The sequence below is a fragment of the Rattus norvegicus genome, chromosome 19 (genome assembly GCF_036323735.1).
Source record: "Rattus norvegicus strain BN/NHsdMcwi chromosome 19, GRCr8, whole genome shotgun sequence".
In the NCBI taxonomy this organism is placed as follows: Eukaryota; Metazoa; Chordata; class Mammalia; order Rodentia; family Muridae; genus Rattus; species Rattus norvegicus.
The window spans coordinates 18,707,139-18,721,773 of NC_086037.1; the positions used below are offsets into that span (position 1 = coordinate 18,707,139).

General features: G+C 45.8%; 1 protein-coding gene across 1 annotated transcript; it reads right to left on the reverse strand.

The window, feature by feature from the left end:
- Positions 1 to 9,547: 9,547 nt before the first annotated feature.
- On the reverse strand, positions 9,548 to 14,345 carry LOC134483423 (disks large homolog 5-like). Its single transcript, XM_063278695.1, has 5 exons — positions 14,117 to 14,345; positions 12,890 to 13,049; positions 11,552 to 11,695; positions 10,757 to 10,919; positions 9,548 to 10,042 (listed from the first exon to the last, which is right to left on the reverse strand). The coding sequence occupies exons 1-5, from the start codon at positions 14,196 to 14,198 to the stop codon at positions 10,013 to 10,015; spliced, it is 579 nt and encodes a 192-aa protein (XP_063134765.1). The 5' UTR covers positions 14,199 to 14,345; the 3' UTR covers positions 9,548 to 10,012.
- Between the last annotated feature and the right edge of the window lie 290 nt (positions 14,346 to 14,635).

Genomic DNA, 14,635 nt, shown 5'->3' on the forward strand with positions numbered 1-14,635 from the left:
GGAAAATTTGGCTTTGGAAGAAGGAGATGCTCAGTGGCACTGCCCCGGAAAAGTCTCCTGGAAAGGCCACCTCAGCTTATGCTCAGTACAGGGAGAACATTAGCAGGAGGCAAAGTCTGTTCCCCATGACATCAGCTGTCTCTTCTTGGACATTCTGTTGTCTCCTAGAGAGTTCTTGGCGTCCTCTGTCACCAATGTTCTAGTGACAACCAGTGCCCTAGTTTGTCTCAGTCCGAGTCTGGCAGATACATCCTAAGACATGTTTTCCAGTCTTAGAAGTGTTTTGGGAGGGGGGATGTCCATTGTGGAGAGACTAGGGTGAAGGAGTCTGACCTTTCGTCTCACAGAAATGATGGACAAAGAAAGTGGTTCTCAGGAATGTGGAGTAAGTTCTGGGCAGTGTCTTTGAGCTTTCTGTGGAGGCAGGGCGGGGGGGAGGGATGGTGGGGGTCCTGCAAGCTTAAGTGGACCTTTCTAGCAATTGGCCACAACAACTGGAGCATCTGCAAAGGAATTGAATTTCCATGAATATCACAATTCCTGAAGGTCATGGATTTCAGAACATTAATTTTCCCATCCCCAAAGAAAGGATATGGTAAGGCCAATGCTACTATTCTGTGAACTTCTGGCCTTTACTTTTAAAGTTGATTGGTGGCTTGTTTTTTGTTGGTTTATTTATTTATTTAGTTGGTAATATTATTTATTGCCAAAGTCAAACATCTGGGTTACATCCTGGGACCCACATGACAGAAGGAGAGAAATGGCTCCAGAAAGTTGTTTGGTCATGTGCTGCGCGCACACACACACACACACACACACACACACACACACACACAGACAGACACTCATACTCATACTCTCACTCATACACACACAAACTTTAAAGCAATAGTAATTTTTCTTAGTGTCTGATATAATTGGTTCTAATACAAAGACATCCTGAGTGTAGTTACTATATAATTAAATAGTACTCATGCTCTCAGGAAAAGAGTTTAAAGTTTATAGGTACCTAATAAACTAGCATTGGGACATATAAAGAACATTTAAATGTTCAGCAGAAATACAAAGAACAACTAATTTAATTTGTTAAAAGTGAAAGCTTATACAATTCTGAAGGTTTTTATATTGGTTTTATTATACATGTAACTATGAAAAGAAAACATACATACTTGATCAATGAAATGAGGAAGAGTGATTTAATGAACAGAAAAATGGATGGTACTTCAAAATTTCCATGATTACATATTATCTATTTAATTCCCTCCACAAAAGCAAGAAACGAACATTATTATTTATGCGACATTACAGATACATAAACTGAGAAAATATTGTTGGCCTGATTATCTGAGCTTTTTAAAGGTTTAGTTAATTGACAGAGCTGTGGTTTAAAATTAGGGTCCATATTCTTCTGTTTTAAATGTGTGACACTTTTCTCTTTTTTTCTCCATCTTTATTAAATTGGGTATTTCTTATTTACATTTCAATTGTTATTACCTTTCTGGGTTTCCAGGCAAACATCCCCCTAACCCCTCCCCCTCCCCTTCTCTATTGGTGTCCCCTCCCCATCCTCCTCCCATTGCCACCCTCCCCCCCAACAAGCCCCTTCACTGGGGGTTCAGTCTTGGCAGGACCAAGGGCTTCCCTTTTATTTCTAGTGGGTGCTGCTCTCCCTGCTCCGTGGGAAGGTGATGTGGGGGAAGGCCAGGGCCTGAGGTGAGTTGGAACTGGGGAAAGGCATAGGGCCTCCTAGGTGAGAATGCCAAACCACCACTGCTGCTGCAGCCACCATGGAGAAGCCCTTGTTCCTGCTGCAGGGAGGAGAGTCTGGTGCCCACAAGATGGCTGAAGGGGAGCTGAGAGTGGACAGCTTCATCACCGGCCTGCTGGAGGTATGAGGGTATCGTCCAGGAAAAATTGTGCAGATGACTGAAGCAGAAGTCCGAGGGCTGTGTATCACGTCTCGTGAAATCTTTCTTAGCCAGCCAACAGCTGTGAACACAGGTTTCTTTTGGAGAGCAGGCCTGTGCAGGCCCAGAACCTAGGTGGGACAGTTCAAGCTACCCTTTTTCCATGGCCAAACTGGGATCGTATTGAGAATGTATTTTTTCCAGGTGACTGATTTCCAATTTATGGAATTGATCTAACTTGCTGAGAGTGGCGGTGACTCAGAGAGTTAAAGTACAGAAGAACCAATCCAGTATGTCCACAAAAGCTTGCTGTCACCCCAGGGCTTTTAAAAGCTCAGCAGCTAGAGAAGCAATGTAGTATTTGGTTACTCTCATGCTTAGGTCTAGTCATTCATTATAAGCTGACCATGACACAAAAAGTGTCATCTGTGTCAAAACTAGTTGTAACTAGATTTACACCACACTATCACATCACTACCGTATTTGAGGTTCTCAGTTACTATCTAAGAACCTGGAAGAGGCCTGGGTCTTGCTACACAAACTCATAATTTATGTCTTCATGACACTGTGTGCTTTGTTCTGTTGATGCTACCATTGGCATACAATACCTTGGATAGTTTGTGCTGACATCTGTGACATGAGACAATAGTTCATGTCATCCTATCCTGAATAAACTGTCCTTAGAGTACAGTGTAGTGGGAGGGGCCTTCTTTTCCTGTGAGATAGCAAAACATTTCCAGTCTTCAGTCAAGTCTGTCAGCCATTGTCAGTGCCTGTCTTGAGATGTCCACCTTTTCAGCTGAGAGTCTTCATCCAGGCTGCTCTATAATTCTGTAGAAGATTAATAGGGTTCCAGCCCTAGGATTTAATTCAGTGTGACTGCACTTGCCGAACATGCTCAAAGCCCTGTGATCCACCCTAGCCCTCTGTGCTTTAGAGAAAGAAAATAAAGAACCACATTGCAGTTGAAGTTTCTCCTCCAACAAAAGGAGAGCCTGCATAGGGCCTTTAATAACTCTAAACCCCAGCTTCCGCCCACAGCTCCCTCCATCAATTCCATGATTGGTGTGTTTTCACTACTACTCACTTTCTTCTGTGTGCAAAGAATGTGCATCATGTCAGTAAGTGTGTGTGTGTATGTGTGTGTTTGTGTGTGTGTGTGTGTGTGTGTGTGTGTGTGTGTGTGTGTAGTCCCTAATGAAAACTGTCGAGATACATGCAGACTCATGCTACTACTGTCCCATGGCACCTTGCAGGGAACCCTGAAATGGTGGCTACATTAATACAGTCTAAACCGGGTGTGCATGGTTTCTGTAAGGTCACCACTACAGAGAGCAGGAAAAGCTTCAGTAGTCACATGGATGTGATCAATCAGTGTTAGTCATGCCCTTCGAGCATGGTAGACTGCAGGTTGTCTGTCCCCAGCACTTTGCTCTCTTGTGCCCAAACAATGCCAAGGTCAGGGCCGTTGAGCCGTGAGGCAGAGGCTCACCACCCTCAGTGCTGCCTAAGACCCCTAAGACTGTCTCTTTTGGGTGTGTGCGTGCTGGACACTCATGGATCCTGAGATCTCCGCAGCTGAGGTGAAACAGTACCGGAGCCATTGCAATGTGGGCACACATTTGGTTTTGGAGCTGGGCCACTCTTTGACTTTTGGTGAGTGGAGAGACAACTGTTGGCTGAGCCTTTGGTGAACCGGATGGCCCCTGGCCACGTCAGCAGTCAGCAGTATCAAAGCTGAGCAACCAGTGTTTTATGTTCCATTTTGTCATCGCTGGTCAGTGTTCTGATGCCACAGCACATGGCTGGCCTCAATCTCCCCATGTGGCCACAATCCCTAATTGATATTGCCTCCACTTCCCAAGTGCCACTGGGATTTCTGTAGAACCCCTAAGGCAGCAGCAAGCAGGAGCTCCTGGCTATTCCCTCCCTGCTCTCTGGATCTGCAAGTCGTTCTGTGTACATATGGCTATTCCCTCATATACTCTTGATGCCATGATACCTTAATAAACACTTGAATCATGCCCTGATGGCCAGTTTTCAACTGCTACCTGACACCATCTATAATCGCCTGGGAAATGAGGGACAGTCTGGATCAGACTGGCCTTTGAGCATGACTATGTGTGGCTGTGTTCACTGCTCTGGGAGATGCCAGACAGCCTCTTTTCTGATCCTAGAGTCCCTATACCCAGCCACTTGTTCCCTCTACAGCCAGACCCTACTTCTGCTCCTAGGCACTGTCTTGGACTTCCTTCCCTCAGGTGGCTTCTCTCCTTTGGTTGCTACAGAAACCTGTTATGAGGACAGGAACAGGGAGTTAAGAGTTCAAAGCCATCTTCCCATTGATGTTCTTTCTCAGAGGTCAGTGTGACACTTAAAGAGTTTTGTGTATACATTTTATTAAGCAAGGGACAATCATGCATCAGACACAGGAAACTAACAGCACATCTACCGGACCTCCTTCAACACCTGGGCATCTCTTCTGGCCTGTGCTTCTGTGTGCTGAAACCTGGGGACCAACTTCCTGTGGTGTTTCCCAGGATAACTATGCACATTACTACACTGGCGTAAATCCTCAAAACTCACAAACAGCAAAAGGACCGCCACAGGAACGGTTCTACATCAACAGATACCACAGACCAGCAAGCAGAAGCATGGGAGGGTGGTGCTGTGGCTCACACACTTCTCTTTCATCACTAGGGCAGGTAACCCGCTGAAGAAAACAAGGAGGCAGCAGGATGGAAGAGGAAAACTAAAACCCAGTCCTTGCATTAAACACCCAAGCACATTTAGACTAGAGGAGAGAAGTTTGCCAAGAATGAGGGCCACTTTGGGCATCCATCATCAATAGCCCTGGCTGTCTAGGCCAGCATCAGATCCAGCCGTCTCCAGGCAGGTGTCAGCCAGGCCCTCAAGGGCACTAAGAGCATTAACCATGAAGAATAGAACAAGATCTCTCCCTCTTGCCTGCCTGACAGCCAAGCATGTGTATGCCCTGGCTATGCTCACGCTGGGACCCCTGCTAGATATTAAGATATAGAGACCTGATAGTTGATTAGGACCCTGTTCGAAAAGGAAGATACCGGATATTTCCCTCTGGCATCCATATGTGCATGCATGGTTGTACAAGCTGGTAGAATCTCTCTCTCTCTCTCTCTCTCTCTCTCTCTCTCTCTCTCACACACACACACACACACACACACACACACACACACACACACACACATATTCAAAGTTTTGAAGCACAGCAGAAGAATCTCTGGGACTCTAAGCCTGAGCAACCTCATCTGTGAGCCACAGCTTCTGTGTGAGAGCTCCTTTGTGTGAGAGGGGTAGGGTGACTGAGGAAGGTTGCTGGTGTCCATCCCTGGCCTGCATGTGCATGCATACAGAGACATGGACACATGCACATGCTGAGTACCCCTCATCCAATCCTGAAATCTGAAAACACTGAATTTCAAATCCAGGCATTCTTCTAACCTACACCTTCCCTCAGGAATTGGAGATGAGGCCTTGCAAGAATCCTCAACCAGTGAGACTGGCCCAGACCTTCTGAGATCCATTCTGCCCCAGGAGAACACAGCAGGTGGTATCAGGACAACACAGAAACTCAAGACTCCAGCCTGATGCAGGGACTGCCTGCTGGGTTAGGAGAAGACTCAGTCAGCATCAGGTTCCTGAACGAAAACATCACCTCTGAACACACGGGGTCCCTGTGGCTATGCCTTCAAGGCATCTTCAGCAGCAGCTTAAATGGACTAGGGATGACTATGGGAATCTGCCTGCAGGGTGATGTGAGAATCCTTTTGCTCAGGCTTGATCGCTAGATGTTGCCACAGAAACCCTTGAACTCTTCTTGGAGTACAGTCCAGGCAGAGGCTGAACACAAAACATTCTGATTATGAACTGAGTTTAACAGATAATCCGGAACCTGAAGGCCACAGGCCCAAAGGTCTGCACTGCAGGGGTGAGGCATCACTGCAGGGATGACCACACAGTGCAGGGGTGAGGCATCACTGCAGGGATGACCACAAACTGCAGGGGTGAGGAGTCACTGCAGGGATGACCACACAGTGCAGGGGTGAGGTGTCACTGCGGGGATGACCACACAGTGCAGGGGTGAGGTGTCACTGCGGGGATGACCACACACTGCAGGGGTGAGGTATCACTGCAGGGATGACCACACACTGCACGGGTGAGATGTCACTGTGGGGATGACCACACACTGCAGGGGTGAGATGTCACTGCGGGGATGACCACACACTGCAGGGGTGAGGTATCACTGCAGGGATGACCACACACTGCAGGGGTGAGATGTCACTGTGGGGATGACCACACACTGCAGGGGTGAGATGTCACTGCAGGGATGACCACACACTGCAGGGGTGAGGTGTCCCTGCGGGGATGACCACACACTGCAGGGGTGAGGTGTCACTGCGGGGATGACCACACACTGCAGGGGTGAGGTGTCACTGTGGGGATGACCAGCAGTATCCCAGCCTTGGCCTGGGAAGAGCCATTGACACCCACACTTTCTGGGGCGACATTGTCTCCTGAGGATAGAGTCAGGGCAGGAGCAGCAACTGATGTTCACGAGAGACAAACTTTCTTCACCTCCTGCCCATGCTGGCCCTAGGATCTGGGCTTTTTTGGTGACATGAGTGCTGAGCCTCCCAAGTAGATGGGTTTTCAGGGGCCAGGTGGTGATTGTCACTAAAGACATCCATAAGGATAAGTCATACTGTACTAATTCCCATATTAGATCCCTTCTCACAGGTCACAGAGGTCATAGTGGGTCCTAAATGTGGAATCAGGTTCCTGTGCACTTTTGAGGAGACTGGTCAGACATTTAGGCTTCGTGATATTTTGTTGGCATTATTTTGGGGGGATTTTATTTTTACTGTTGGGGCCAAACCTAGGGCTGCCATGTGGAGGGAAAAAGCTTTGCCATAGCTGTAGATCATCCCTAATTATAAACTCCTGAATTCTCCCAATCCTGGAACTATCTAGGTCCCTCACATGATGCAACCTTTGGGGCATTCCTCACATAGAATCATGGGGTGGACTGCATCCCAAAGAGAGACAGTGGGAAATGTTCCCCAGTGTCTCCCTGTGGCTGTGACGATGGGAGTGCTGACCAGTGGAATGCAGGCCCCATGTGAAAGCCTTTTGTTTTCTACTTGAGTGGAATCTTCACCATGCCTTTTTTTTTTTTTTTTTTTATGAAACACAGGTTGCCCTGGAACTTACAGTCTTCCATCACCCTGACTCAGTTTCCCATGACTGGGATCATAGGCTTAAATTACTATGCCCATTTTTCTTTTTTGTATTTATAAATCTGCTAAAAAGCCAGAAGGATCCAGAATGTAAAATGGTGCGGTCCAAGGCATTTCCAACAGGGGATTCTTGACCTAGGAGTATCCAGACCAGTGTTTATTGTGTGGCTACTTAATTCCCATAACAGCTTATATTTGACAAAGAATTCCAAGTTGTGATATCACTGGGCAGCAGGAGATATCCCACACAGCAGGACTGACTCAGGTTGTAATTAAGGCTGGAGAAACTTACTAGGACCCTGGTAATCCTACTACCCTGGTGCCTTTAGATAGCCTTAATCTGATCTTCCCCCCTGTGCTATTAATCAATTGCTCTTGAAGGTAGATTTGAATTTACAGTCACTGTGAGGCAGGAGAATTAGGACCCTAGGGTCACTCTGGGCTCCATAGAAAGAGCCTGTTTCAATAGTAAAAGAGGTCACCTGTGAGTTCTTACTGTCTTCCCTGAGGCCTTACTGCTGAAGTTAGACTAGCTGTCTCACCAATTGAAGTAGAGGGCAGAATGCTGGTGCCTTCTATAGTGAGGACTAGTGACAGATGGTCTATGGAAATTCTAGAAAGGTCTACAAGTATTTATGTCCTGTGCATGGGAACTGCTGGCTTCCCTGTGTCCTTTGCCTTTATTTTGCAGTCCATGGGGACCTGGAAATGTCCCCAAACCAGGCTGTACACAGGGCCTGTCCCGTGACTCTCACTTGCACTCAGAGCCTGCCTGATAGTCATAGGTCTGACAGAGCCCTGACACCTGCAGAGACCACTATAAGGGACCCTGCAATCCCCATACTGCCCATCAGTGTCTATAATGTCCCTATACAACACTGAGACGGTCTAAGCTCCTTCCAATCTTTATGCTGCATCAGAATCTGACCATTGCTACTTTTGCTCCTCTCATACCCACACTAGAAGCCCTGTACCCACACTAGTCCCAGCTGGCCTGTTGCCTACTGACATCTCATGGACTCTGCCCCAATATTCCCTCTTTGCCTGGGTCCCTGCAACTGTGTCCAGTTCTGGCTGCTTCCCTGCCTCCCCACTTCCATTTTCCAAATGGCCACATTGACACATGGGTTTCTGGGTCTCCCACTCCTCGGATGCTGGGAACAGGTTCCTTCTTTGCTGTTTGAATGGTTGTCCTAACACTGGAGGACCTTGCTTCAAGTAGTGGCAGTCAAACCTGGTGCTGATCGTGTCAGATCTGTCCAGGCTGTCTGTGTGACTGTGGAATGCGCCTCTGTTTTGGCTGAGTGTTATTTACCTCCCTCATGGCCATGTGATAACCAGACCATTAGCATGTTCATTGTTTGGAAAGAAGGGTGTGGAGGACATATGCTCCTCATCCTAGCATTAGTGGAAAAAAGACATAGGTAGATGATGCATTCTAGACCATCCTGGGCTATAGAAACTCTGCCTCGAAGAATGCAGGTGGAGCAGGGCTGGGGTTCAGTTGGTTGCCTAGCAGCCTACCACATTGAGCAGGCACTGCTCAACCACCTGTACATACACATCTCCTGAGATCTCTCTCCTAAATGGGAGGTGATCGTGTCCACCGAGTACAGCACATGCCCTGGAAGGACAAAAGCTACCTACAGGAGCTGTGGTGATGACTCCCAGGTTAGAGCATCTGCTGCTCTCTCAGAAGAACCACATGGTCCCTAACAATCATCTACAATGGGGAATGCTATTCCCTCTTTTGGATCATGAGGGAAATGCACTCAGGAGTGGCCCAGACATGCATTTGAAAAAAAAAAGATCCATTGAGTTACATGATAAAAATAAATATAATCAGCAACAATAAAAAACACAGCATATGAATGATCAAATGAAACAGCACCTATAAAAACCTATTTCCCAAAATGACGTTGATGGTCATTATCTTTGTGGTTTAATACTAATGCTGTATTGTAAGAAAAACTGAGGCACATGGTTCTCGATTAGGATTATTCTATATTCCTTTGTGAAAGTTGTCATTTTTTCTGCAGCTCTACAGGCATGAGTGTGTGTTACTCAATATCTGGTGCACACAGTCAATAAGGAATGTGTGTTGTAGACTGATATAGACTAGGATGAGCAGAAGACATGACAGCATGGATACAGTATGTCAGTGATTACATCATAAAGTGTGTGTCCATAAAAAAAGTCACATTATCCACACAAAAGACACTATCACCCTGTGTACACCTTGGTGGCTTTGAATTCCCTATTTACCCATGCTGCCTGGACCATGCAAAGATCCATATCTAGCTGTCAGTTCTAAGTCTACAGGAGGGGAAAGGACCCTTGAATAAGATGGTCTTAAGAGTCAAGAGTTACAAATCAATTTTTATTCATAAGGAATACAATTTACAAAAAACAGGCATAAAATGAACAACTAAAATGGTATAAAAATGAAAAACAGTAACAAGAATATATAACTATGAAATAACAAAAAGAAAACTTCAATGAAAATCATAACCAAAAACATTTCTTAACAGCATTTTCTTAATGAACATTTAGAAACACAGTTGTAGTGCTGTTTCTCCTCTAGGACAAGACGTCAAGGCAGTCCCCTCAGATGTCTCTCAAATGGTGTTGTCCGTATGAGAAAGGAGAAGGACCTCAACCAGACAGGCTGGCATACGGATACATAAATTTAGGGTCTCTATACATTGAGGAAATTATCTGAGAAGAAGAATATTCCCCCAAAAAGTCTTTGACTGTGAGGATTGTCGTCAAAGGGAACTCCTGAGGAAGAAACTCACTCTTCAGGGGGCTGTCTTCCTGGGATCCGTCCTATGCCATGTCTCCTGCAGTTTCTGAGACCTGGGAGGAGAAGGCAGCTATTAAGACACTGATTTGGTGGGGACATGCATACCAGCTGTCAAGTTGCTGCCTTCTGTCCCCTCAGCTGCATTGGACAGACAGCACTGATCTTTTCACTGAAATCATTGCTGATATCTCTGCAGGCTGGGAACATCACCAGCAACCCTCACAGTACTGTGGGAGAACAAGCTGCTCCTCAGACTCTACCAGTGCAAACCAAGAATGGGGAAATGGGGAGAGACCTAATTGGGGTGCAGGAAGAAAGGAGAAGGCCACATGATACCCAGATGAAAGCCAATGACCAGGACTCATTTGCCATTTGCACTTGGTTCTTATCCCTACAAGGTGCTTCCAACCATCACATGACCCCTGTATGACCTTTGTCACATGACCAAGAACTCGTTCAAAACTCTTCATAGCATCCAATCTGTAATAGGGAGATGCAGTCATGTGATATGTTATTCCTCTGTCACCATTTCTGGACTGCAGTTTCAAAAAGGGCAGAGAAGTATAATTGCCAATAATTCAGTTTCTGAAGAGTGGTTAACATCCCAGAATACTTGTGCATACACAGAGCAATGAATAACTCTATCACATGAGGTGGGTGACTGACTGGGTGTGGGGAGATTAGAAAGATGATAGGGGAAGGAAAGATGTATCCAATAGGCAAATGGTATCAGACATTGTTAATCTGACTCAGCTGCTTGTTCCTACCACATTTTGCTGGGTCTGGAGGTTGCTGGCCTTCTCCTGTTCGTCTTCATCCTTCGGGTTCAACTCAAACAAATATCGCTGTAACTCCTTGCTCTCCTGCTTCAATGTGACCAACTTCTTCTTCATACATGCCTGGTCCATCAGGAGCCGGCTGTGCAGGTTGCTGGAAACACACTCTGCATAGTAAGATCCTGAGGCCTCTTCCTCCCATTCCAACTGCCAAATCCCACAAACTCCACCAGGACCCAGATACCCATAAAGACTTCATAGAATACATCTCCATACATGTAAGGCTGCTGCACAAACAGCAAATGGCCAATCCAGGGAAGAATAAATTGTTTCTGTGACCCAAGCACCAATAAGAGTCCATGTCTGTCCAAAAGAACAAGGGATCTACAATTACCCATGAGAGCCCAATGCATCGGGACAGCATCAATTAGTAGGCAGCAAATAACCACAAGAGGACAGTATGACCAAGGGAGGTCATGCAAACCATGTGGTCCACACATTGAGCTTTGTTAAACCTGGTATGACCCCAGAGCCGCAGGTTGGCCTAATAACACTCTGATGCCTGAATCTGTGTAGTTCTATCCAGAGCCTTGTAAAGATGCATAGACACTGTGGTGAGAAGTCACAGTCTCTTAAAGAACTGAAACTGAGTCCAAAAGACCCACAGCACAGTGATATTTAAACAGCAGAAGACATGGACCCAGAGCTGCAGGCTCTCCAGTCCAGAACAAAGAGAGGCAGCAATGGCCATTCCACAAGTGATGGGCCCTTCTGACCAGTACTTACCGATAGAAGTTAATCTCCTTCTTGAGCTCCTGAAATTTCTCACGATGTTCAATGTTCTTTGTGTCTAAGTTGTGCAGTAATGACATGACCTCTTTCTCCTTTATCTTCAAGTTTTCATAAAATGGATTTGGCCTGAAGTAGGGGCTGGCCCCAGGAAGATAGAACCCAATGAACATCGAGGTTTAGGATTATATGAACTCAGGCTGTGTCCTGTACTACCCCAGTCCTGGAAGGACACTTTCTGAATTCAACATATTTGAATTCTTCAGCTTCAGAAACTTGGAATTGTGTGCCCAGGACAACAGAAGCTAAGCACCCAGATAAAGGGTTCCCTGGCTCACTTTTTTCAATCAGGAGGGCTGGATCTGCATTCAAACCTGTTATGCTGTCAAGAGCCTAGGCCACAGAGCTTACCCAACCACACACACACACACACACACACACACACACACACACACACACACATCCAGAAACCTCTGATTTCATTTTTCCTGTTTTGACAAGTGGAATGCTACAAGCCGAATAACTAATATTCTAGAGGCAGACAGTACACATAATTCTGGAGATGAGACCAGATATTGCCACAAACTTATAATCTGCTCAAGGCATACAAATGTATAGACAAATGTGACCACACAGGCAAAGAACTGTACTGTTGAAAGTGGGGCTTCCAAAATAAAGTACTTACACCTCCATGAAACTATTATACAGGTATATCCTGAGGTCAAAAAACAGACCCCTAAATTCCAACGGTGGAGGGACACAGAAACATATAAAAGTTGTGCATATGCATGCAGACCTGTGCACATACAGACACACAAACTGGGACACATCCACAAGAAAAGAAAATTAAACAGACTCAGAGAATGAGAAAGAGAGACAAATATGGAAAGAGCACAATGAGAATCAGTAGAAATGTATGCACCATTAATGTCTCAGAGTTTAAGGCACACAGACAAGAAGGAACAGGCCTGACCCTCAGGCCTTCTAGGTAAGCATGGAGATGAACAATGTGGGACCTGTCACCTAAGGGTGCTGCCGTGAGATGATAGCATTCAGTCACCTTCCTAGCAAGTACAAACACTCTCCACAAACTCACAGCACCTAGAACCTTGCAAAGCTACCACCTGTCAAGGGCTTTCCAATTGTACACTGGGAACTCATGCTCCAGTGACTTTATCCCTGAAATCTTCACTCAGATCACAAGTTCAGATTTTCAACAGGCGGAATCAGAGAGTTCATTTTCAATCTCACTCCTCAGTAAGGGTCAGGTTCTGAATCTCCTCTCTATGGGAGATGAGGTTTAGAACAAGGTCGTTTGTTTGGAGCAATGCATACCTCTTGTTCATGGATCCACCTGTCACATAAAGGAGGCGATCTGTCAGCTCATTTCTCTCCTTGGTAGTTAGCTCCAGTTCTCTATTCAGCCTCTCCTCTTCCTCGTTGGCCTGCACCTTGTTTAGGATATTTTCAGGGGATGACGTCTGTCTGCAGGCCTCTGTAGGTAGAAGAACACAAGTGAACCCGCATGGGGTGAATGCATAGAGCATACACAGACTACAGTGAGGTCCAAACAGGAGAACATGCTTGGAAGCCAGTGTCACTGCAAGGGGTTTGGTCTATGTGTAAGAGGCATCCTAAGTGGATCACAGTTCCCCCACTACTATATAGAGACCAAGAGATGTAAGCAGCCAGGTGTTCCCTATGCCCGCCCACACAGGCTTACAAGTACCAGAGAGATGCCTTCTCCACGATTATTATCAGGTATGCAGGCTACAACCTGGTTTCAGGACCCTCACCCCTCTGGTTTCAGAAGTCAGATCATCAATTCAGCATCCACAATGACTTGATTGATCAGGGATACTCAGATATCCTACACTGTTACTCTAGTCCAATAACTTTGCATTAAAAAGTCATGTAGGGGGAGGGCATGGTCAACAGACTTATTAATTCCCCCTACTGAAATGACAAATGCCCCAGAAGTGCCAATAGCTTACAGGCTCTTTCTCTCCCTGCTCCATATAGTTTGGCTACTGTAGAAAAATATCTGCCACACAGAACCTCTAATATATGAAGGTAAGATTGGCCCCGTCAGCTAGAGTTAGTCAGAGGAGTTCTAAGAATATAAGGTCATCGTCAGGAGCACAGTTCTCTCCCTCTTACTACTGTCAGATAGTCACTAAATTTAAAGAAGCAATGAAAGTGAAGTACATTGATGCCCTGTTTAATTCAGAAAAGTTATACCCTCCATGACTCCTGGTGGTGTTATAATATCAATTTAACATACCGAATGCACTGTAAAAGTAAAGACTAGAAGTTCACCCAATAATAGCATAGGCATTGCCATATCCTCCATGTGGTTATGCAGAAACTAATGATGTGAAAACCTTGACTTTCAGGAATTGTGATAATCATGGAATTCAATATCTGTGGAGATGTTCCAGTGGTTGTGGCCCATTACTAAAACGGCCAGCGGAAGACCCCCACACACACCCCTGACAGGAAGCTCAACATACACTGCCCAGAACTTACTCCACATTCCCCATGTCCTGTGTCCATCATTACCTTTAGGTTTCGTTTGCTTCACTCTAGACTCTTCTCTATCAACATCAACTCTCCCAAAGCGCCTACAAAGACGGGCAAACATGTCTGTGGATATATCCTTTGGACACTAAGAGAAAAAGTAGGGAATTGGTTGTCACAACGATACTGGTGACATCACAGGGATTCCAAGGTCTCTCTAGGAGACAATAGAATGTCCACGAAGGGACGGCTGATGTCATGGATAACAGACTTTGCCTCCCTGCTAATGTTCTCCCTGTACTGAGCAAAAGCTTATGGACCCTTTTCAGGGAACTTCCCTGTGGCATAGCCACTGAGCACCACATGCTTCCAAAGCCAAATTTGGCTCTAGGCTTGATTGGAAAAACCTAAGTCATTGCTATGTATCTAAATGAGTGCTTCCTCCCCAATCACTGCACAGAAATGTTTCATCCTACCTCAAATTCTCCTCAGTCAGCAATATTACCCATTAAAGATTACTGAGAAATCACACCAGTTCCTATAAGTAGCCAAAGAGGTCTC